Source organism: Aaosphaeria arxii, assembly GCF_010015735.1.
Source record: "Aaosphaeria arxii CBS 175.79 unplaced genomic scaffold BU24scaffold_3, whole genome shotgun sequence".
NCBI classification, from domain to species: Eukaryota; Fungi; Ascomycota; class Dothideomycetes; order Pleosporales; genus Aaosphaeria; species Aaosphaeria arxii.
The window spans coordinates 3,284,562-3,306,205 of NW_022983476.1; the positions used below are offsets into that span (position 1 = coordinate 3,284,562).

Consider the following 21,644-nt stretch of genomic DNA (forward strand, 5'->3'; position numbering starts at 1 on the left):
CAACATATTGAATTTCATCGATCATGGCATGGTGTCATGGACGTGCAATGGGAAAAATGGTACTTTTAAGGCCCAAGCCCTTTCGTTTTCATTGTACATATCCACCCCTAGGCTATGCTCCCGACGTGTGCACAGGTATCGAAAACGCCATGAAACCCATGATGATGTGTGATAGTGAAGCGAACATAATGTAAGAAAAAATTTCTTTTCATTTCATTTCTCTCTTTTTTTAGAATTCCCCAATCGACCCTGTCCCCGTTCTCGTTTTGCGGCAAACGAAAGGCAAAACGCCCTTGTCATATCATGTCGTGTCTATGTCAATTCGTTCCGAGTTGGATATTTTTCTCCCCCTCTTCGATGCCGCGCGATCCAGAAAGGGCGTGTGGGGGGGTTCCGAGGTCCAAAGATGATATAGGAAGAAAAGGAAAGAGGGCGAATTTACTCGTCATCCTCCTCCTCCTCGGCCTCGAGGGTGGTCTGGGCGATACGGTCCAAATCACGCTGGCCGGACTGGGTGATCCTTCGGCCACCCTTGTCCTCGTCCTGCTCAACGACACCGATCTTCTCGAGGGCCTGGAGGATCTTGCGGTCGACGGCACCGGAGGCCTGGTGTGGGGCATTCACGTTAGTATTTTCTGTGCGCGAGATGGGGGTGAAATGGGTGGTTCATGGGAGGAGGGGGTTACGAACGTCGACGTGGTGGGAGGGGCGGGAACCACGGTTCTTGGTGGATCTGGGGGATGCGTTAGCTTTCTGATTTTTTTGAGTTGTGGAATGAGGGGCAGGAAAACGTACCCGTGAACCTTGCGGAGACGGCCAACACCGACGGTCTTGCGCATGTAGACGTGGCGGGCGACAGCGGCGGCGCGGACGTAGAACCAGTCCTGGTCCTGGGGAGGAAGCTCGTTGGAGTCTGCAAAATTGACGTCGTTAGCCAAATGTTCGTCGCTCATATCGATTTTCGGTCAGATATCTGGGGGGGTATGGTACTTACGGGAAGTCTTCACGGTATCAACCCAGCCTGTAGATAGGGTCAGCAAGCTGAAGTTATCCCCCAGTTACGGGATTCAGGCTTTATCAATCACCCTCGGGAGCGTGACGAACCTGGGCTGTGGGCGCAATTGTTAGTATGATGAATTTCCTTTCAAAGTATGTGATATTGTGCAACTTACATTGGGAGCTTTCCCTGACGCTTCAAGCTATTTCCTACAGTCAGCCATTTGTCCTTGTAAATATTCCCATCGTGCGAGGTGTATCGTACAAAGCGGAGTATGCGGCGATGAACTTCTGAGCCTGTAGTTCAAGAAGTCAGCGTTGGCGATCTATCGAGAGCGCGGTTCCAATGGTTATGCGTACATCGACATCTTTGACGGAAACGCCACCCATTTTGCCGGTTGTTGAAGGGATTCGGGGGGGAATTAGAGAAAAAAGTGGTGGTGTTCTTGTCGGGCTGGCGGGTGTTCAACTCTTCGTGATATCTCGCAAAGTCTCAATTCTCGAGTGGTGCGCCTCGCTTAGCCAGGCTAGCTTAGCTTCGGATGTTTGGTCGGGCCGTGGCTTGGCCCTCAAACTTTGCCCAGACGTCTCTCCAATTGAGTGATGAAGTCTCGCGCTGTGATTGGAGGATCTAACTTCTCACCAACATCAATTTCAATCCTTCCCCATGGCAGGCTTGTCGTCATTTCTGGGGCTACGAACGGCCTCAAGTGTCGCGTTCAATGCTTCTCCTCGTCTCATAGCTTGTGGAATGGTGTTGGTTGATGCCTGATCTCCTCCGTGCGGCCGCGATGCTGTGCGTCTATCCGCCCTTGCGATCTGGCCCCGTGCTACTGTACTGCCACCACTACCACATTGCAACGGCAATTGCCAGATGACTGCACCACAATTGATCGTGGAATGAATCCAAGTTCTGCCACGGTCGTACCTCGGCGATTTCAACTATGATGTATGGTCGCCATCCAGTGTGTTGGTGTTCCAAAACTGTAGACGGTCGCCCCGATCAGGCTGCTTACTTTGGCCCCCGGCTTTCAGCTGCTGTTGTCGAAAAAGGGACCAGGATGGTTGCACTGCATGCATATCCAGCCAATCAGTATAATCATCTTCTTTCAAGCACCGTTATTGGGGCATCTGCTATAGTACTAGACACCTTCTCCCCCCGAAATGAAACGCGGCCATCCCCGTAGTATGCGTATGTGAACGCAAACCCAAGAGTGTATATCACAGTTCCATCCCCTTGATCGCCACTTTCCACACGGTCCATCTCGCAACGCAGTGCCAAAGAATTTCCCCAGTATTCAATGACTGCCAGCAGGTCTCGCAGCTATGGAGCACATTCCATACGATTGGAGGCAGCGTTTCTCCTATGAGGGCCTCCCGATCGAAAGCGATCATGTTCGCCTACTCACTTTGGCGCCTGGTAGGGCAGACGAGCCAATCTCATGCCAGCTTGATGTGGTTTCGCTAAAGTCTACGCCCCGTTATGAGACTCTATCCTACGCATGGGGGTCGCAGGAACGTGCAGAGTCGATACTGCTAAACAAACAAGAGTTTCCTGTTACGGCCAACCTGTTCGCAGCTCTGCTCCACCTTCGCCTACTCGATACGCCGTTGCGCCTATGGATAGACGCCATATGTATTGATCAGAGCAATCTGCAGGAGCGCTCCTCGCAGGTTGCCCGAATGAGAGAGATCTACAAATCGTCATCTCGCGTATATGTCTGGTTGGGGGAATGCCACAGGGCATATCCTACTGATGGTGGGGACAGTTGCACCACGTCTGGACTATCAAGGGTTGACTCTGGGTTGGGTGATGATATCCTAGAACAAGGAACATGGGCCTCATTAGACGGGTCGTATGGTGAGTGCCATTCACGTAGGTGGCATAGTAGACAAAGTCGTAACCTTCCCTACAGCGCAGTACAGGCCCGATATGCAGAAGTTGACACCAAATCCGTTCGGCCTAATCGAGCATTTCTCCCGCGATAGGCATATGTATGACCTTCCCGGATTTCAGCGGCCTACCGAAGGTGGAAGTTCCGTGTTTGATGAAACACCCTTTTTGGTTATGCACGGTTTCCTTTCCGAGTCGTGGTGGACCCGCGTCTGGTAAGCATGCATTCTCCTCATCGGGCGAACCATATATTAACGATGATGCAGGTGCGTACAAGAGATATTGCTTGCTCCTGAAGCATCTCTCATGTACGGCTCATGGCGAATCGACTTCGATTTAGTCAAAGACGCCTCTATCCAGAGCAGACGCCATGTAATGTCGTGCTGCTCGGAGACCCAGATGCGCATACCCGCCCACTTCTGGAAGTTCAGAGACGATGACATCGCAGAACGAACCAAGACGACCATAAATGCGGAGCGTTACCAAGACCTCGACGCGTTGCTTCGCCTATATGCGCACAGGAAATGTCAGGATCCGAGGGACAGGATATACGGGCTCCTCGGCCTTCCTGACATGAAGAGATACCCCGGGCTCGTCCCGGATTACGAGAAAAGCACAGCGTCTGTCTACTACGACGCCACCGTGGCTATTATGCAAGACAACCCCTCGAGCCTACGGTTTCTTACTGGTACACGAGGGACCAGGTCTCACGATACGCCTTTGCCATCGTGGGTGCGCGATTACTCTCACACGCAAGAGATCGCGACTACTTGGGCCGAACGCCATCGCCTGGAGCGATACACCTTGTATAAGGCAGCCGACGGCCGCCCTGCTAATGTAATGATAATCGAACGAAGTGTACTTCGCCTCCGCGGCGTCCGAGTAGCAACCATACAACATGTCGGTATCGTCCGCACCACCGTCAACCTTAGCGATTCCATGCCGGCCATAAAATCATGGCTACAACTAGCCAACCTGCCCCTCCCGATCGAAGTCTCTGAGATTCGAAAGCCCCGCCAACGCCAGTTCTGGCGCACGCTCGTCGCGGATGCCGCCCTCGAGCTCGACGCCAACCTGGATTACATTTGGTCCAGGACCGACGAAGCCTTGATGGAGACCTATCTCGAAAACATCGCCAACTTCCTCAACCCCAATTCCGACAACTATACTGCGTGTAGCGAGTTTAGGCCCAGTCTCACCAAGATCATCACAATGGCGACGCTCCAGAAAGCGTTCTGTCTCACTGATGACGGCGGCATGGCTCTCGTCCACCCAGGCACACAACCAGGAGACGAGATCTGGGTGCTCGAAGGAGGCAATGTGCCTTTCGTCTTGCGAGCCGGGACTTCTGAGGATTCTCCTACGAGCAGATATGAACTTGTTGGCGACTGCTACCTGGACGAGTGCATGGACGGCCAGGCCTTGCGGCAGACGACGTGCGAGATGACGTCGATCGACCTGGAGTAAGACGAGTTCTCGAAGACTGCAGGACGGTCAATGTAAGAGAACAGAAATGTTGATCATGATGTGTATGATATTGCCATTGCTTTGCTGGACAGGGTTATGTGTTGGTTTCTCTTGTAGGAACAGTGATCTAATGGTCTACGTACATTCACGCATACCTTAACTATTGTAATACGAATAATTATGCTATAATATTGGGAGGCTATATTATCTTTGAATGAACACAAACGTGATGTTTAATTGTTACTGTGTAGGAAGCTATCTATGCATTTGCACTCTCTCATTGCTGTAATATGATTGACTGTTGCTTCAAATTGGGCGGTTGAAGTGTCATCTTCGAGCAGGTCCGTTCATGTCAACCTCCAGAACACATTCATACCAACTAATCAAGCAAAAATTATTCTACCTTTCAACTACCATCTATTTCGTCTAAAATTTTCATCATCATATATCTTACACCCTTCCCTATCACCCAAATTTCTATTTCCCTTAATTTACCAATCACTTTCCATCCATGAGGAATACACATTTCACCTCAAACAGAATCTAAAGCCATAGGACTACGAAGCACAAAATGACATCACCCAAACATCTCAGTGCATCAATGACCGCCCTGGCAATATCTTCAATCAATACACATGCATATGCAAAACAGCTTACCGTGCCCATTTTCGTCCAATAGCTCAAGTGCCTCTCGAAGAAAGCACACCGATTACCTAAAGTCACCCAAACACTACATCTAACTCTACGAACTCGACAAACCACTTCCAATCCAATCCCATCCCATCACCCCATACATACCTAAGTCATACCCACACCTCCAACGACGATCAAGTCTAGACCCCTAGGCACCATCAAAACCCTACCGGCGACAACCCGAACAAGCCAGTTCCAGTCCACCTGTAACACCTCGCCCGCCCTGCGCGCCCATTGAGCCTCAACAAAAACCCCATTCCAGTCCAGCCAACAGGCAGGCACCCATCTCCTCCCCTCCCGCGCGCGATTCTGGGCGGATGGATGCGTGGGTGGGTCGACCTACGTCGGGGAAGCGTCCCAGTGTGCCGCCAGCGCGCCAGTCAATCGGTCGACATGGGAATCGTCGTACCTGAAGGATCTATGTGGCGTTTTCTTGGAGTGCGATCCCACGGGGCAACGACGGCTACCATACGAAGCAAGCCAGGGTACGATGAAGTGTTTGGAAGGGTTATTGGCGCTGCGCTGGTTTGTTTGATTTGGTAAGGGTGCGTGTTGATGCGATGCTGTATACTGTATGGGTGGGTGAGGTGACTAGTGCGCTGTAGGCGCCGGGCCCGACCGTGCGTTCCGTCTGTGCGGCTTGTTAGTAGGCGACTCGGAGGTTTTTCTTGGAAGCAAGGCGATGCGGACGTGTGGTTGGCTGGGCCAGCGACTACTCGATATGCGATGAAACGAATGAATGGAGAAAGAGTGTCTTTCTACAATGGCTGGCGGGGAACCAGAATAGAAACGTCGAGAGCACGGTCAGTGTGCATTGGGTTTTTTGTGAATGTAGAGAGTTATGAATGTATGGATGTATTGAGGGTGGGAGGTTGGAGGTTGAGTATATAAATGGAGGGTCTGCTGGTCATTGGGAATGGCATCATCAAACTCAAAACATTCAAACTCGATCGTCTCTTTAGTTTTCCTTTTTCTCTTTCTTCTCTTTCTTTATTTCCTTGTTTCCTAGGTCTCATCTCGTCTCTCTCTCTCTATCGCGTTTTCTTTTCTGCAGTGCAGATCACACGGAAACGAATCCATTCTTTGCCAATCTGAACGACTTCCCAGTCCGACTTTCATTCTCTTACGAAAAAGGTTCTTCTTGACGATCTCTTCAAAAAGTTCAAAAAACAATCGTTCATCATGTTGTCTTCCATCCCCAGCTACGGAGCCGCTCCCTTGAGCAAGTTGTTCTGCCTCACCCGAGTCCTTCAAGTCGTCGCCATGATCGTCATCATTGGTATCACATCCAACTTCGTCGATCTGATCGTCTCGACTGGTGTCGAGCCCCCCAAAGAATTCGTCGGCACCCTCAGCGTCGTATGTTTTCTCCATCTTAGTACATTATATATCGAAAACTAACCCAATCCCCAGACTTGCATCGCAACCCTCTACATCTGCGTCAGCATCGCCTTCTTCTGGTCCGGCGCCAACCTGGGTCTGTTCGTCATGTCGGCCGTAGACTCGCTCCTCCTGATCGCCTTCATCGTCGTCGCCGTCACCGTCGGAAAGCCCCTTTCCTACCTCAACTGCTACGTCATTGGCAACGCGAACAAGGCCGCCGAGGCGCAGTCCGCGTACGCATTCACCGTCTCCGTCGCGCAGAACCTCAACCACTCCGGCTCGAACCTCGATCTCCGCCACTGGGCCGGCACGACCAAGGCGAACTGCTTCCAGGCGAAGACTATCTGGGGGTTGAGCATTGCGCTTTGGTAAGTCTGGAGAAGAGTGGCCATCGTTCTGTATTAGAATACGGAGCTAACTTTTCTGATAGCATTTTGTTCACCGTTTCTTCCATTCTTCTCCCTTCGCTGTTCTACAAGAACAAGAAGGCGAACACTGCCCCCAAGTCGGTTGAGGCTTAGGCGGTGATGCGGCAACTGTCAATCAATAGTCCACATGGTTACACTGGAGGCTAGCGAGTGTCTGCGTGATCGTTGTCAGTAGCGATTCCGTACTACAATTCGAGCAAACTTCGAAACTTGGAGGGAAAATGATCAAAAGGGATCAGGCAACAACAACAACATATCGAAAAAAATAACCGTCACAAAAAACAAGATGCATTCGGGAATGGGAGTTCGGGTTTGGGGTTTCTTGTCTTGTTCTGTTCTTTGTTGTTTTTGGACATTGAATGTCTCTAATCATAACGTAATGACCAACACCATGGAATAAAAAAAGAGTCTTGCGTATTTGCAAGGAAAGTCGATTCTATTGACGACGAAAAGATTGGATCTTCTTGACCATGGTGAAGTGCTTGATTGATATGTGATATGCGATGATGCTCTGGGATGAGATGGGACGAGACGATCGCATGGCCCAAGCTCCCGATTCAACCATTCTGTGCATGACTCGCGCAATCTTTGGTGGGAGATAACAGTTGGACTAGGTATTGTTATGACGATGGTTGAAATGGTAACAACAATTGACGGAAGAATACATACAGCAAAGAGGATGAAAACAATGAATATGTATGACCATTCTCTGCACGTCATGCATACACAATAGCCCAATGCGTAGCCAGCAGGACGTAATGAATATGCCCCACGGTGCAACCATCGCGGTCACGAGGATGGGGAATCTCCTACACCCATGGCTGCCATGTCCCCGATTGTCAAAGATTGCATATCGCCCACGCAAGCCAAGCTCATATCTCTCCTCTCCTCTCCACCACCACCACCATGCATTATATACACCTTGAGTACCAATACTCCCTATACCTCCCACCTATACCTTAAAACTCCGCCTCTCCTCTCCTCTCCCCTTCCAATCTCTCCCGCCCAATTGACCCTCGCCCGCTACCAGAAAGTGCCGTCTCCGCGACGTCACCAGGTCACGTCCGCACTAGGCGCCCGCGCCTCGCAACCACTACACCTCTCTCTGATCCGGGGCCTGCGGGGAAACCGCACACATAATTCGCCACCATGTCGCTGTCAGAGAGGTTGACGACGATGGAGGAGTACCAGCCGTGGAGCAGAGAGGCGAGCCCGGACAGCAGGCACCGCAAGATGAGCTTCAATCCTGTTGGGACGTGGACGGAGCCCGCGTTCGAGCAGCCCGTCGCTGCGTTCGAGGTGCCGAAGTGGAAGAGAATGCGTATGTGAAGAGAATGTCTCCCTTTCGATTGGATTCTGCTAATTGTTGTGTATAGTTCAGGTCTTCCTCGCGGTCATATACTGCCTGCTTGCCGCTGGCGTCGTCTTCGGGTATGCGGCCATCAAGCCTGTCTTGATCGCGGAACAGGTGTACAGAGACCAATGTACAAAAGACGAGCTCGATGCAGATGTGCCACTGTGCTATCAACAGGATCTACGGTCGGTGAACACTTCGATTTAGCTTCAACAACATTAGAACGGATTCAATTGACAATTCAAATAGACTCAACCTCATGTTCACCATCGCCGCTGTATCTACGAACGTCGCAGCTCTTCCCGTAGGCACGATACTGGATCGGTTTGGACCACGCGTGAGCAGCATAATCGGTGCTATATCTCTGGCCGCTGGAGCTCTGCTACTCGCCTTTGCCTCGAAGCTGCCATTCGACGGCTACATCCCCGGATACCTGTTCCTCGCCCTGGGCGGTCCATTCGTCTTCATTCCGTCCTTCCAGCTCAGCAACACCTTCCCCCAGTACTCCGGCTCCATCCTCGCACTCCTGACGGGCGCATTCGACTCCTCCAGCGCCATGTTTCTCATCTACCGATTGATCTACCAGGCCACGGACGGTGATTTCAAGCTCAGCAAGTTCTTCCTCGCGTATCTCGTGGTGCCAGTCTACATCCTCGTAGTCCAGGTGCTGTTAATGCCGGCTACTTCGTACAAGACGGTGGGAGAGCTGGTCACGCAGGCCGAGGAATCCCACGAGGTGATCCACGAATCGGACGACGAGGCCGAGGACGAGGCCATAATCGGCCGACTCCAGGAGGCCCGACGCGCACACCGCGACAGCATCGTGAGCGAGGTCACCGAACTCCTAGGCACAAAGGACGGCGCCGCGCAGACCAAAGAGGAGGAGGTCAAGAAGAACATTTCCGGCGTGTGGGGTGCGCTCCACGGGCGGACAGCGGCCGAGCAGGTCAGGACGCCGTGGTTCATACTCATCACGCTGTTCACGGTACTACAAATGCTGCGGATCAACTACTTCGTCGCGACGATCCGGTCGCAGTACATCGAGATGCTCGGGTACGAAAAGGGCGTGGCCGTTAACGACTTCTTCGACTTCGCGCTCCCCATCGGCGGCGTGATCTCCATCCCCTTCATTGGCCTCGTCCTCGACAGAACCAGCACGGTGACCACGCTTAGCGTCCTCGTCATCGTCGCAACAACCATCGGCGTCCTGGGCGTCATCCCCCAGCTATGGGCCGCCTACGCCAACGTCAGTCTCCTAGTTCTCTACCGCCCATTCTACTACACCGCCGTCTCGTAAGTCCGCTCCCCTCCCCCTCCCCCGTCCCACCCAACCCCCAAAATACCCCAACTAACTTACCCTCCCCAACAGCGACTACGCCGCCAAAGTCTTCGGCTTCGCCACCTTCGGCAAAGTCTACGGGCTGGTAATCTGCCTCGCGGGCCTCTTCAACTTCGCGCAGTCGGCCCTCGACGCCCTCACCCACCGCACCTTCGCCAACGACCCAATCCCCGTGAACCTGCTCCTCCTCTCCGCCGCGCTGCTCGTCGGCATCGCGCTCGTAGCCTTCGTCGCGCGCCGCAGCGGAAAGATCCTCCGCGAGAACATCGAGGCGCAGGCGGAGGGCGCGACCGAGCGGCTGATGCCGGGGGCGGATCTGCGGGGCGTGGGGGTGGGCGTGAGTGATTATGGGGCTATTGAGTTTCATCCCCAGGATGGGGAGAATGGGAGTCCAAGGGAGGAGAGTCCGAGGGGGAGGAGGAGGGAGTGAGAGGTTGTGGTGTCGATCCATCTATCCATACATACGTCTATCTACTCGGCACATGTAAGCGTACGACATGTGTATTGTACATACGACACATCTTCCGACCATTTTCGGTTTTTTCCCGGCCCAGCGACGGCGTTTCCAGGCGGCGGTTATGTTTTCCCACGACTTACTTAGCCATATCTTTATCTTGCATATTTTTCCCGAGGCTCAGTTCACGGACTTTTTGGTTGATCTTTCCTACAGTTTTCAGACCGGACCGTACATATACATACATACATGTACATAAAAAACGACGAAAGAATTAATAAAAATGAACAATACGACACACCGAAGCCCCCGTCTTCTTTCTCCCCTGTGGTATGCTAGTTAGTGACGGTAATCCCACCGTGTTTCTCGCTATAAACTACGCAAGAAAGAAGTAAAAAACGGGAGAAGACCTGTTTTTGGTATCTCTCAACAAATAACAACTTCATCTCGCATTCGTGGTGTACAATTATATTGTGAGTAACTAAATTGCATATTTTATCTTCACGGTTTGTCTGTAGCGCGCGTGCGTGCGTGTAGGCAGCAGCGGCAGCGGTGGTAGTAAAGTCACGTACACATACACATAAAATTATGTTGGCAGTCTGGAGGATAATGATGATGATGATGATTTTTGTTGATGTTTCGTTTGATGTTGATGTTGATACTCCTTCCTTCCTATTCACCCTCTCCCTCTCCTCCCCTTACTCCAGCTAAGCTGGTTCGTCCGTCCGTCGTAATCGTAAAAGTGCAGGAGTGTGGTATGTGTATGGTGTGTCTGTGTGTGTCTGGGACATGAGAACATGAACGTTAAGAGCGCGAGAAGATTAAAAGGGAAATAAAATGAAGAAAAGAGCCAAAAAAACAACCAGAAAGAACACCTGGGCCGCCTCGATTCCACCCCCCGATTTGAGTATCCATGATATATGCATATGTGAGCGCCAAAAGCACAAAAAAAAAACACCTTAGGATATGCTGTCCTCCATCATTCCCCGAGCGTTCCTCTTTTATTTTTCCTTCTCTTGCCTTGTCAGTAGTCACAGCCGTTGCTCCTTTGTTATGTATTTCCAACACCAGTAGCCCCAGGGTATCTCCATTACTCGTCCCTATAGAACTTTTTGAATATCAAATGCAGAAACAGGTTCACGTTCAGTCGCACGCATCCGGCACCTCCACCATCCTTGCCCTCGCCGAACAAGTTCATGAATTGGTGGTTGTCGAATTGAGCTTGCAGAAGTCCATCCAGCGGCACCTCTGCAAATGCACCAGGGATCATCATGCTACCTTGGGAACCCTGGATTTCGAAGGTTCCGGTTTGATTCGAGGAGATGGTGATGTCAAGCCTGTCGTATTGGCGTTCGTTGTAACCCTGCCACGAGACGAGGATGCCCTTCTCGGCGAGGTTGCGTGCTGAATACTTGAAGGAACCAAATCTGTACTCACGGCCGGCGCGTTGTAGCTCTCGCATGTGGTTGTATTGTCGGGTGAAGGGAAGGAGGAAGCGTTTCTTGCCACGCTTGTTCTGGAGAGTGATCATGGCTTGCTCTACATAGTCATTGTATGACTTGAGTTGGCTGTCTAAGTAGTGCGCCTTTTCGTCCAAGGCAGCAAGCGTTGCTCGCACACCCTCAAGTTCCCTTGTGCGCTGGATGCGGCGACGGTGCTTGGTTCGGATGTCCACAGCAATGGCGTTGAGAAGGTCTTGGTAATTGTTGTGTGGCGAAAGGCGGCCCACGCGCTGCAGCTGAACGATGTTCTCCAGAGCGCAGCGTTTGAGTGTAGGGTAGTCCATGTCGAGGAGTGACGTAGCAGCCATGTCAGTCGTGTAAGTTGAAGCGGCAGACGAGCGGACATTGGAGTTGCGATTACGGTCTCTTCGCTGTACTGCCAGTTCCTCGCGGACGAGAGCATCCCATCGGTCTTCATCATCAGGCGTGATAGGACGGACCATAATTTCCGTTAGATTGGCTCCAGTCTGTATGCGAATGATGTATAACACGTATCGCTTGGTCTCCATGAACAGGGCCTTGACTGCAGCATCGGGATCTATGAATGTTAGCGTGAGAAAAGGAATCAGACAGGAACAGTAACATACCTTCTTGCTCGTGAAATTTGGCATGTAGAGTCAGCGTGATTTCAGTAGAGCTGACGTGGAGAAGTTCGCTCTCGTTGTTCTTCGCACTGCCCAATTCCCGGATTACCTCACGTAGGGGGTCGTCTTGGAGGGGACAGAACACGGGAAGGTCGTCGACGACAAGGTTGTGGATGGCGAAAATGTCTGCGAGCTTAATGTACAACGTAGGCTTCGTTCGTGCGTACAAGTCGTTGAATGCATCGATTTCGAATTGCGACTCTGGGTCCCGGATTGTGATTGTGTTTGTCCAGATCTCCTGCAGGCGGTCGATTGCCTCTGCTACGTATTTGTTCAGCGGCTGCAGGTAGACGTTCTCGCCACCAAAGAGCCTGCCAGCGGCAATTTGTCCGAGGACCTTTGCAACCTGTCCAAGGTTTCTGTTCATGAGAGGGGAAAGACCGCGGTCTACCACACCCCAGTGTTGAGGCTGTAGCAATGCAGGCTGGAGGTACGATTTCCAGATCCAATGTCCTGCAATCTGAAGCAATTGATCAGGAGCCTCATACGGGAACTTGAGACGAAGTTCCTCAAAGGTCTGCTGGGCAATGTACCGGACACCGAAAGGCATTTTGTGCAAGAACTCCTCCATGATGGCGAAGAATTGATCAGCAAGGTCTCGAAGATCTTGTAAGTGATGGATAAAGGTCTCTCGAGTCTCGGGATCCTTAAGCGCTAGATCACGGGAGACATTGGGGTCGCGGTGGCTTCGCTGACCCGTCCTGAGCTCCTCGTTGTTGATGGCAGACCGGTAGATCTGCATGGGATCGCTCTCCAAGTCCAACGTTTCGTTCTCGATGATGTTTTCCTTGATGAGTGGCCCGAACACGTCTTTCAAATATTTGCGATCGCGTGGCGAGCGGACGTAACTGTTGAAGAGCTTGTTCCAGAAGAAGTTTCCACGAGTGTAATCCTGTAGAGTTGCACATGCATCAATCTCCTCTCTCAACGAACGCGAAACAAGCTTGAGCAAATAGTACTCCTCACGTCGCTTCTGAGCGAGCCCATAGAGACTCATGGTCAACTGCTCGATCCGTTTAGTGTCCTTCTCGGCGAGACCTTGCTCTCGCATACGCCGGAAGAAGCGTGCCATATATGCCGGCTGGGTCTGGAGGAGGAAGAAAAGCTCTTGGTAATGCTCGAGTTTCCTGCGAGAGTTCTTGTTCAGAGCCTTGAGATCGAAGGGATCCTTGGAGGAGATGTCCTTGCTGCTGAGGAGGGTGCCAACATGTCCGCCGAAATGCTTCTGATGCTTGACGACTTCGTCAAGAGTGATCTTGTTCTTGACTAGCAATGCGATCTTGATGTCCAGTTGATCAATGTACTGCTCGGCGAGCTCATTCTGGCGTACGTGTTGCACCACCGTCTTACGGAGGCGTTCGAATTCTAAAGGCAGATGTTAGTATCGCGTAGTCCGCTGGAAGGGATGTGTACATACCAATTTCCTCATCAAAATCTATGTCGCTGTCATTGAGGAGGTGCACAAAGTTCTTCACTGTCGAGACGGGAGGGTTCTTTCCGCTTGTCAAACTCTTGTAAGCCTCTCCTTGTTGTCGTCCTCGGACGAAACTCTGTATCTTGATGACCTTCTCCATGTTCTCTCGGTAGAACTGCTTCTTCTCGACGAATTTGCGCCTGACCAGCATTGCGCGTGCAAGAGCTTGGAGTTCGACGATCATGTCCTCATGCTCCTCGACGCGCCCAAGCAATGCGCCAATCTCCATGCGGAGCATCATTCCTCGTGCCAAACCCTGAAGCTGTACGATTTCGGGTTCTTGGGTGTTAAGCTCGCAAAGCAGATCAAATGTCCGCTGACGCTGGGAAAAGCCACGGCATGCAGATTGGAGGTCAATAATGGTTGTAGTCTCGGCCTGTAACGCTTTGAGGTCAGAGAAATGCTTCTGTCTTGACAGAAAACCGCGACTGTAGGCTTGCAATGAGATGATGTTTTCCTGCTGGCCCTCAAGCTGTTCAAGCTTCTGTGCGACCTCAGACCGGACCTTTCCTCCTCTTGCAACAGCTTGGAGACTGATAGTTTGAGGTTCTTCCGCCTGGAGGGCCTCCCTAATTTGTCCGAGAGAGGCTCTCAGAGAGTCACCCCGGATTTTCGAAACGAAGTAGGACCAATTGGCATCGGTGCTTACCAGCTTTTCTTGTGTCTCAGCGTTCTGTCGCCTTGCAATGGCACCTCGGGCAGCAGCCTGTAAGAGGGTTATCATCGATTCTTGTTGGCGAAGGCTCTCCTGCTCAATTCGCATATTCTGACGGATCAGCATAGCGCGAGCGGTGGCCTGTAGTTGCGATATGGCGACTTCGTTCTCCTTTACTTCCGAATACTGTCGGTCGATGGCCTGTCGTACGATGGCGCCGCGAATCATGGCTTGGAGGTATGGCACGTTGATCTCAGATTCCCGAGTTTCCTCATAGTCATTGCCCACCTTGAGTCGCTGCAGTGCGCCTCGTATGGCGGCCTGGAATTGTCGGATGCCGTTCTCCTGTCGCTGTATTTGGGTTTTGATGAACTGTACTTGTGCCCTGGCCTTTCGTCCCCTGAACAGGTTTTGTACCTTGACTACCTCAGGCTCATGGTGGGCCCAGAACTCTTCTTCACCTCGCTGTCTCGAGCGAACCAAGAAACCACGCGCTGCACTTTGAAGTTGGACGGCAAAGCGCTTCATATCGAGGCGGTAGTAGGCAATTTGCCTTGCCCAATCGCCACGAACACGCGATTGCAAGTCAACAATAAGATGCTCGTTTTCCCAAAGCTCCTGCATCATGTTTCCGAGCTTGATTCTAAGAAGAGCGCCGCGGATTTGGGCCTGTAGATCCAGGATGATGGCTTCGTTCTCGGAGAGTTCTCTGTCGATACGATCTTCTTCTGATTCTACTGGTTCTGGTTCCGGCTCTACCGCAAAATTCGCCTGCATACTGGAGAAATTAGGCATGCTAACACCTGATTTGTCGAGGCCCTTTTGCATGGCTTCGAGTTCGTGGTCCTCGAATTGCAGCTTGCCGACGAGATTTCCAATCCTAAAGTCGACAATGCCCTTGCGAAACAATAGCCAAGATAGTGCATGGATGCAGTAGATGACCTTGGGGATGTTCTTCTTCTCGTATAGGTCGATGAGTTCAAATCTGAAGAGATCGGGCAGTTCAACCTCGGATAGGAACTGGAAGAAGTGTGCGTAATTGTTTGAATGGCGATATTGTAACCTGGGATCTCGGAATATGCGGAGAGTACGGCCATTGATAGCTTGGACGATTTCAGCCAATGTCACACCATCTCTTAGAGCCTCTTCCAACTCTACCACTGCTGGTATGTCCTTGTGAATGATATCTTCTATCCACTCCTTAGCTTCTCCAATGTGACACAGGTACTCGTAGGCTTGCAGAAACTGTCGCTGTTGGTCCATCCAATTCCTGCTGGACCAACCTGTAGTTGTCTTCTTCCCTTGTGAGTTGTCTGATCTCTGCAACCTTCTTCGTCCATGCAGTCCAACAACCTCCTGCTCAGGGGATTTGATGGCAAAGTCCTGCTCTGTTGCCGATTCTGCAAATTTGGAGAGTGTGCGTAGATGGCCGGTAGATGATTTGCCGAACCGTTGAAGATCCGGCCTTTCTAGGTGCGTAGAAGCCGCGGGCCGCGAAGAATGGTCGCGAGTGGGTGCACGCATAGAATCAGAACGTGAGATGGCAAGAGACAGAGGCCGTGGTTTTGAGGGAGGTGAAGCGGAGCCATCGTAAGGCGAGAATGTGATTGACTCAACACTCTGAGAGCGTGTGTGCGTCGGACTGCTGGACATTGTATGAAGCGGCTTCTCGGGTGCTGGTGAGCTCTGGGGGGCTTGTTGAAGTGGACGAAGCGCCATACGCATGCTCTTATATGCAGTTCCTGGATCTGCATCGTCGGGTCCAAAGTAGCTATCTGTTTGTGGCTGCGATAGAGCCGTGGCCTCACTCAGGCCTCTCCGGTGCGCTGGCTTCGTTGGCGACCCAGTCGAGCCATTGCTTGACTGAGTACTGGAGCGACTGACTGGGTATTGATTTGAACCTCCTGAGTATGCTGAAGATCCGTTGGAGATTACTGAGCTCTGGCGTAGAGGTGAGGGTGATGTCGCCTGGTGACCAAGCCGTGTTCGCGGCGCGTAGGAAGTGTAGCTCATGACGAGCGATGGAGTCACCGGCGGGCGTTATGTATTATTCGAGGCGACATGCGTCGCACGAGGCGGAAGGCTGTTGATTCTTTGTTCTAAATGTTGAGTGACGTCTTGGAGGCCGTTTTCGAGGCCGGGATATTAGAAGATGGATTCGGTGGTGCCTGCCAGCAGATATGAGCCGCAATGCGAACAAACAGAATGCCTTTCGAAAGGCTTATTGCAAGAATCGGGCAGTACAGTGAGAGAACCGCACGACTTGTAGAAAGTTAAAATGAGAAATGTGGAATGCCTTTCGTGGTGGGAAAGCCGTAGAGACGACAAGATAGGAATCGAGAACTCGGGCGCTGGGCGCTGGAGGTTTGTGTTTACCCAAGCTGGAGTTTGGCAGGGATGCGTCGGTCGCGGTTGCCCTTGGAGACCAAAAACAGAGCGACACGCGCCCCTCCCTCATCAACACCCGACGACCAATGACGGGGGAGGGGGGACGTCATGCCATTGAGTGTATGACCAGGTTAGAGCTTCATTTATTTCTTGATTTATCTATTTACCTAGGTATTCATTAATTACTTGTCTTCTTGGTTCATGATTTTCATCCAGTCCGAATTCCGAATCCTTACCAGGTCATAGCAACTCGACCAAGTGGGCGAGTTGAATATTATTACGTTGCGCTGTGATTGGCCGGGCCTTTTTTTATTGTTGTTTTTCCCTCTGTATTTACCTTGAGGCTTGTGCACAGCTTGCTCAGATCCTGATCCCGTGACCAGCCGCATCGTTGCGTCTGTAGTAGAGTAGTCATCTCATCATGCATGGGCAAGTACTTGTATTCGACGACATCTGAGCAATTGCTTGTTCATCATTACGATACGAGTCAAATACTTGGATTGACTAATCGACAGAAGGATGAGGCGCGGCGACGGCGATTCGCCTCTTTCCGCCTCGTATTCCAGGAGTCCGAACTTGGAAGGGGCGACGGAAAGAAAGTTTCTGTCTGTTATCGTCACGTGTGATAAGACGCCAGCATGACCATGCCAAGGCGCTAGAACGTCCCCCACACTTAATAAATCTTCTCGCAGCCTCGAACTTTTTTTGCTCTTGGGAAAAGCCTCACACTTTTTCCCGGCCATAGGTTGCTACCTCCGACTATTGGTCTATTCTTTCCAAGAGATACTCCGTACATCTTTCAAAACTTATACCCCGTTGCGCAACATCTGCCAACCTTTTTTTTCCTGTCTTTCTCAACTTCGCAACTTCCACCTTTTACTACACACATCTTAGCCCGGAATGGCTCCCATCACCAACGGCGACTCCATGGAGCACTCCTCCACCAAGGATGCTCTCGACTACACCAAGGCTCTTGAGATTCTCAAGAGCGAGGCTCGCGATGGCATCGATGTCAAGACCTTGCTCGACTCCAAGGCCAACGGTGGCCTCACCTACAACGATTTCCTGATGCTTCCCGGCTACATTGGTATGTAGAACTCGACCATGGGGATGGGCTCGCAGACCTAATTCGTCCCCAGGTTTTGCTGCTTCGGATGTTTCCCTCGATACCCCAATCACCAAGCGAATCACACTGAAGACTCCTTTCGTGTCTTCGCCAATGGACACCGTCACCGAGCACAACATGGCTATCCATATTGCGCTTCTGGGAGGTCTCGGTGTCATTCACCACAACTGCTCACCAGACGAGCAGGCTGAGATGGTTCGCAAGGTCAAGCGTTACGAGAACGGCTTCATCCTTGATCCTGTTGTCATTTCTCCCAAAACTACCGTTGCTGAGGCGAAAGCCTTGAAAGAGAAGTGGGGTTTTGGTGGCTTCCCCGTAACAGGTCAGTAGCTCCCTCAATTTTTTTTCTTTGCGCCCCACCCCTCGTAACATGATGATTATTCATATATTTTTAACTTTCGTTCATCCGCAACGGTTCCGCCAACTGTGGAAATCTGTTTTATCTGATCCACCATTACCGCAAAACATCTATCATGCTTTTGTGTCGAACTAGCTGACACATCATGTCTAGAGAATGGTACTCTCCGTTCCAAGCTCGTCGGAATCATCACTCCTCGTGACATCCAGTTCCATGACAACTTGGATGATCCCGTCACCGCTGTCATGTCCACGGACTTGGTCACAGCACCCCAGGGTGTTGATCTCAAGGAGGCCAACGGCATCCTCAGCAAGTCCAAGAAGGGAAAGCTTCCCATCGTAGACGAGAACTTCAACCTCATTGCACTCCTCTCTCGTTCCGATTTGATGAAGAACCTCAACTACCCATTGGCCTCCAAGCTCCCCCACTCCAAGCAGCTCATCTGCGCTGCCGCCATCGGAACCCGCCCCGAAGATAAGAGCCGTCTGCAGAAGCTTGTGGATGCTGGACTGGACATCGTCATTCTCGACAGCAGCCAGGGTAACAGCATGTACCAGATCGAGATGATCAAGTACGTCAAGGCCACTCATCCTGAGATCGATGTGATCGGCGGAAACGTCGTCACTCGCGAACAGGCTGCAGCTCTGATTGCTGCTGGTGTCGACGGACTTCGTATTGGTATGGGAAGCGGAAGCGCTTGCATCACCCAGGAAGTCATGGCCGTTGGCAGACCTCAAGCTACTTCCGTCTACAATGTCACCCAATTCGCCAAGCGATTTGGTGTTCCTTGCATTGCCGATGGCGGTATCCAAAACGTTGGACACATCGTCAAGGGTCTGGCCCTCGGTGCCTCCGCCGTCATGATGGGCGGTCTCCTCGCAGGAACCACCGAGTCTCCTGGCGTGTCTTTCGTCAACAACGACGGCAAGCTCGTCAAGGCTTACCGTGGTATGGGTTCCATTGATGCCATGGAGGATAAGAAGGCTGGTGCTGGCAGCAAGGATCCCAAGGCCAGCAACGCCGGCACTGCTCGGTACTTCTCGGAGGGCGATCGCGTCCTTGTTGCTCAGGGTGTATCTGGCTTGGTCCAGGACCGTGGCTCCATCACCAAGTTCGTTCCTTACTTGATGGCTGGTGTGCAGCACTCTCTCCAAGATATTGGCGTGCAGAGCCTCACTGAGCTCAGGCAGGGTGTCGTTGACGGCACCGTCAGGTTCGAGCTCCGAACTGCCAGCGCCCAGGCCGAAGGTGGTGTCCACGGTCTCCACAGCTTCGACAAGAAGTTGTACTCTTAGACAGAGGCAGCATAATGCATAGAAAAAAAAGGCGTATGGGTGGCTTGCTTAATCGCAATGTTTATGATTGATGGTTTAGATGATTGGACAAGCTAGGAAGAGCAAATGATACCAAATATTTCCAACCACGTTACCGTGCAGTGTGTTTTTATGAATCGCGATACATGTTGTGCTGGACTTGATTTCATAATTTTTTTGTTCTTCTTGAAAGCCTTTGTTGTACTCGACATATATCTCGTGCCTCACTCAGGTCAGTGTCTACTGATTTAATTGCTTGGTGACCAGGAACTGAGGCGGCTTCCTTCGCTTGAGTTACCCGGCGACCACAGTTGAGTGGTTCAAGAGCTACTCGACCTCACGCCAACCTCGGCATCTCCAAGCTCCCCGCCATGAGTGCTCATCCACCAAACGACCATGGCTAATCCACGCATCAATAAAGGACGTACGAACCCGGTCGAGTATGCCAATACTCCGCCCTACTCGATCGTTTATTCCAACGAAATCTCGAACACAGAGACTTGATCATCTCGGTTCAATTCGAACCATAGCTCACTGTCGACGCCTGGTCTCACGATCCTCCCTCCCGCTGCCATTGCATCCGTATCAACCCTCCAAAGGGCTCATACAATCCCAAATACGCACAATGAGCACACCAGCAGACCATAAACCCCTCAAAACGCCCCCGAAAGTCCCTCCCGTCCCACGACCCAGCTCAAGGTACTCCACACCTTACATCCATCATCAATCCATCCCCCCGAACTAACAATCCCCAAGCGTCCTCCTCATCTCCCCAACGAACCAGATCCTCCTCCTCCACCGCGTCCGAACATCCTCCTCCTTCGCCTCCGCACACGTCTTCCCCGGCGGCGCGCTCTCGAAATCGCACGACGGCCCCATCCCGGACGTCGACTCCCCCGACCGCCACCGCGACGGCCCAGCCTACCGCCTCGCCGCCGTGCGCGAGACCTTCGAAGAATGCGGCATCCTCCTCGCCAACAACAAAACCACCGGCCGCCTCTTCACCGAGATCACCGACGCGGAGCGCGAGGAAGGTAGAAAAGCCGTACACTCAGGGAAAACCAAGTTCAATGACCTCCTCGAGAAATGGGGCGCCGTGCCCGACACGGACGCCCTGATCCCCTTCACCCGCTGGGTGACGCCCCCCAACGTCCCGAAGAGATTCACAACCCAGATGTACATCTACTTCCTACCCGTGGGATCCGTCCTCCCGGGCAGCAACAACAAGACCGACAAAACCTCCGGGCCTGTCCCATCATCCGGCCTCGAAGAGGAAGACGCAATCGTGATCCCGAACCCCACGCACGACGGCGGCATCGAGCACACGGCGGCGCGGTTCCTCCCGCCAAACAAGTGGATCGACCTCGCGCGCCAGAACCGCATCATCCTCTTCCCGCCGCAGTTCTTCCTCACGCTGACGCTCGCGCCCTACCTTTCCCCCTCCGTGACGTCCCCGTCGTCGCCGATCCCGTCGCCTGCGGAGCTGCAGAGGGAGCGCGAGCGGTTGTTGGAGTTCCTGGATAGGCCGAGGGTGTATGGCGGGGAGAGCGAGGTTTCGTTTGCGGAGGCGTGTATTTCGCCGATCGTGCTGGGGAAGGGGGAGTATGGGGAGAAGAATCAGGATGGCGTGGGGAAGGGCGTGGATAAGTATACTGCGGTGCTGAATCTTGAGAGGCCGGGGAAGGAGGTTGAGCAGTCGGATCCGAGCAGGAGGGGTATTAGGGAGTGGGTGGTCACAACGAAGTTCAAGGGCGAGGGGCCAAGGGATGTGGATGTTAGGAGGAGGGATGAGATACTCGGTGGCGGAGGGGGGAAGTTGTAGATTGTCAAATGTGGTTTTGAGAAGACGTACTTTCTGATTTTTGCATGGAATGGATTATCGTGTATGGTTGCATAGAGAGAAGAGGTACTGTCATGTATGGCGTATAAATAATAAATTAAGAATAGGGTAGGAAATATGACATAAATAAAGATATTCGCGAAGAGAAATGGTATCTAATGGACATATAAAAAACCGACCCACGGATACGCCAAAGGCATGGGGTCAACATCGTCATCATCAACCACTGTGAATCCGAATCTTTCAACTCGTCTTGCCTTCTTCCGCGTAGTGGGTCGTCGGATCACCGCATGCTGTATGCAACAAGCAATACGTGATATATAAGAATATTAAGGG

At 52.0% G+C, this 21,644-nt stretch overlaps 7 protein-coding genes across 7 annotated transcripts; 5 read left to right on the plus strand and 2 right to left on the minus strand.

Annotated features, from left to right (window-relative positions):
- Positions 1 to 438: 438 nt before the first annotated feature.
- On the minus strand, positions 439 to 1,386 carry BU24DRAFT_407971 (40S ribosomal protein S19; the record flags this gene model as incomplete). Its single annotated transcript, XM_033525834.1, has 8 exons — positions 439 to 606; positions 691 to 733; positions 796 to 913; positions 995 to 1,021; positions 1,105 to 1,109; positions 1,173 to 1,199; positions 1,262 to 1,293; positions 1,357 to 1,386. The coding sequence occupies 8 exons, from the start codon at positions 1,384 to 1,386 to the stop codon at positions 439 to 441; spliced, it is 450 nt and encodes a 149-aa protein (XP_033386349.1).
- Positions 1,387 to 2,109: 723 nt separating this feature from the next.
- Positions 2,110 to 4,542, plus strand: BU24DRAFT_449560 (HET-domain-containing protein). The gene is made up of 3 exons (XM_033530960.1): positions 2,110 to 2,857; positions 2,913 to 3,105; positions 3,157 to 4,542. Exons 1-3 carry the CDS (start codon positions 2,323 to 2,325, stop codon positions 4,355 to 4,357), a joined length of 1,929 nt encoding a protein of 642 aa, XP_033386350.1. The 5' UTR covers positions 2,110 to 2,322; the 3' UTR covers positions 4,358 to 4,542.
- Positions 4,543 to 6,217: 1,675 nt separating this feature from the next.
- BU24DRAFT_421038 (uncharacterized protein) lies at positions 6,218 to 6,967 on the plus strand. The gene is made up of 2 exons (XM_033527624.1): positions 6,218 to 6,409; positions 6,464 to 6,967. Exons 1-2 carry the CDS (start codon positions 6,233 to 6,235, stop codon positions 6,803 to 6,805), a joined length of 519 nt encoding a protein of 172 aa, XP_033386351.1. The 5' UTR covers positions 6,218 to 6,232; the 3' UTR covers positions 6,806 to 6,967.
- A 722-nt stretch (positions 6,968 to 7,689) lies between these two features.
- On the plus strand, positions 7,690 to 10,345 carry BU24DRAFT_449562 (MFS general substrate transporter). Its single transcript, XM_033530961.1, has 4 exons — positions 7,690 to 8,182; positions 8,238 to 8,400; positions 8,465 to 9,508; positions 9,585 to 10,345. The coding sequence occupies exons 1-4, from the start codon at positions 8,011 to 8,013 to the stop codon at positions 9,982 to 9,984; spliced, it is 1,779 nt and encodes a 592-aa protein (XP_033386352.1). The 5' UTR covers positions 7,690 to 8,010; the 3' UTR covers positions 9,985 to 10,345.
- A 293-nt stretch (positions 10,346 to 10,638) lies between these two features.
- Positions 10,639 to 16,622, minus strand: BU24DRAFT_389650 (ras GTPase activating protein-like protein). Its single transcript, XM_033525050.1, has 3 exons — positions 13,572 to 16,622; positions 12,098 to 13,519; positions 10,639 to 12,048 (listed from the first exon to the last, which is right to left on the minus strand). The coding sequence occupies exons 1-3, from the start codon at positions 16,294 to 16,296 to the stop codon at positions 11,099 to 11,101; spliced, it is 5,097 nt and encodes a 1,698-aa protein (XP_033386353.1). The 5' UTR covers positions 16,297 to 16,622; the 3' UTR covers positions 10,639 to 11,098.
- Positions 16,623 to 17,529: 907 nt separating this feature from the next.
- Positions 17,530 to 19,624, plus strand: BU24DRAFT_449564 (inosine-5'-monophosphate dehydrogenase-like protein). Its single transcript, XM_033530962.1, has 3 exons — positions 17,530 to 17,758; positions 17,811 to 18,119; positions 18,309 to 19,624. The coding sequence occupies exons 1-3, from the start codon at positions 17,572 to 17,574 to the stop codon at positions 19,448 to 19,450; spliced, it is 1,638 nt and encodes a 545-aa protein (XP_033386354.1). The 5' UTR covers positions 17,530 to 17,571; the 3' UTR covers positions 19,451 to 19,624.
- Positions 19,625 to 19,825: 201 nt separating this feature from the next.
- BU24DRAFT_421043 (uncharacterized protein) lies at positions 19,826 to 21,468 on the plus strand. The gene is made up of 2 exons (XM_033527625.1): positions 19,826 to 20,167; positions 20,225 to 21,468. The coding sequence occupies exons 1-2, from the start codon at positions 20,094 to 20,096 to the stop codon at positions 21,288 to 21,290; spliced, it is 1,140 nt and encodes a 379-aa protein (XP_033386355.1). The 5' UTR covers positions 19,826 to 20,093; the 3' UTR covers positions 21,291 to 21,468.
- The last annotated feature ends 176 nt before the right edge of the window (positions 21,469 to 21,644 follow it).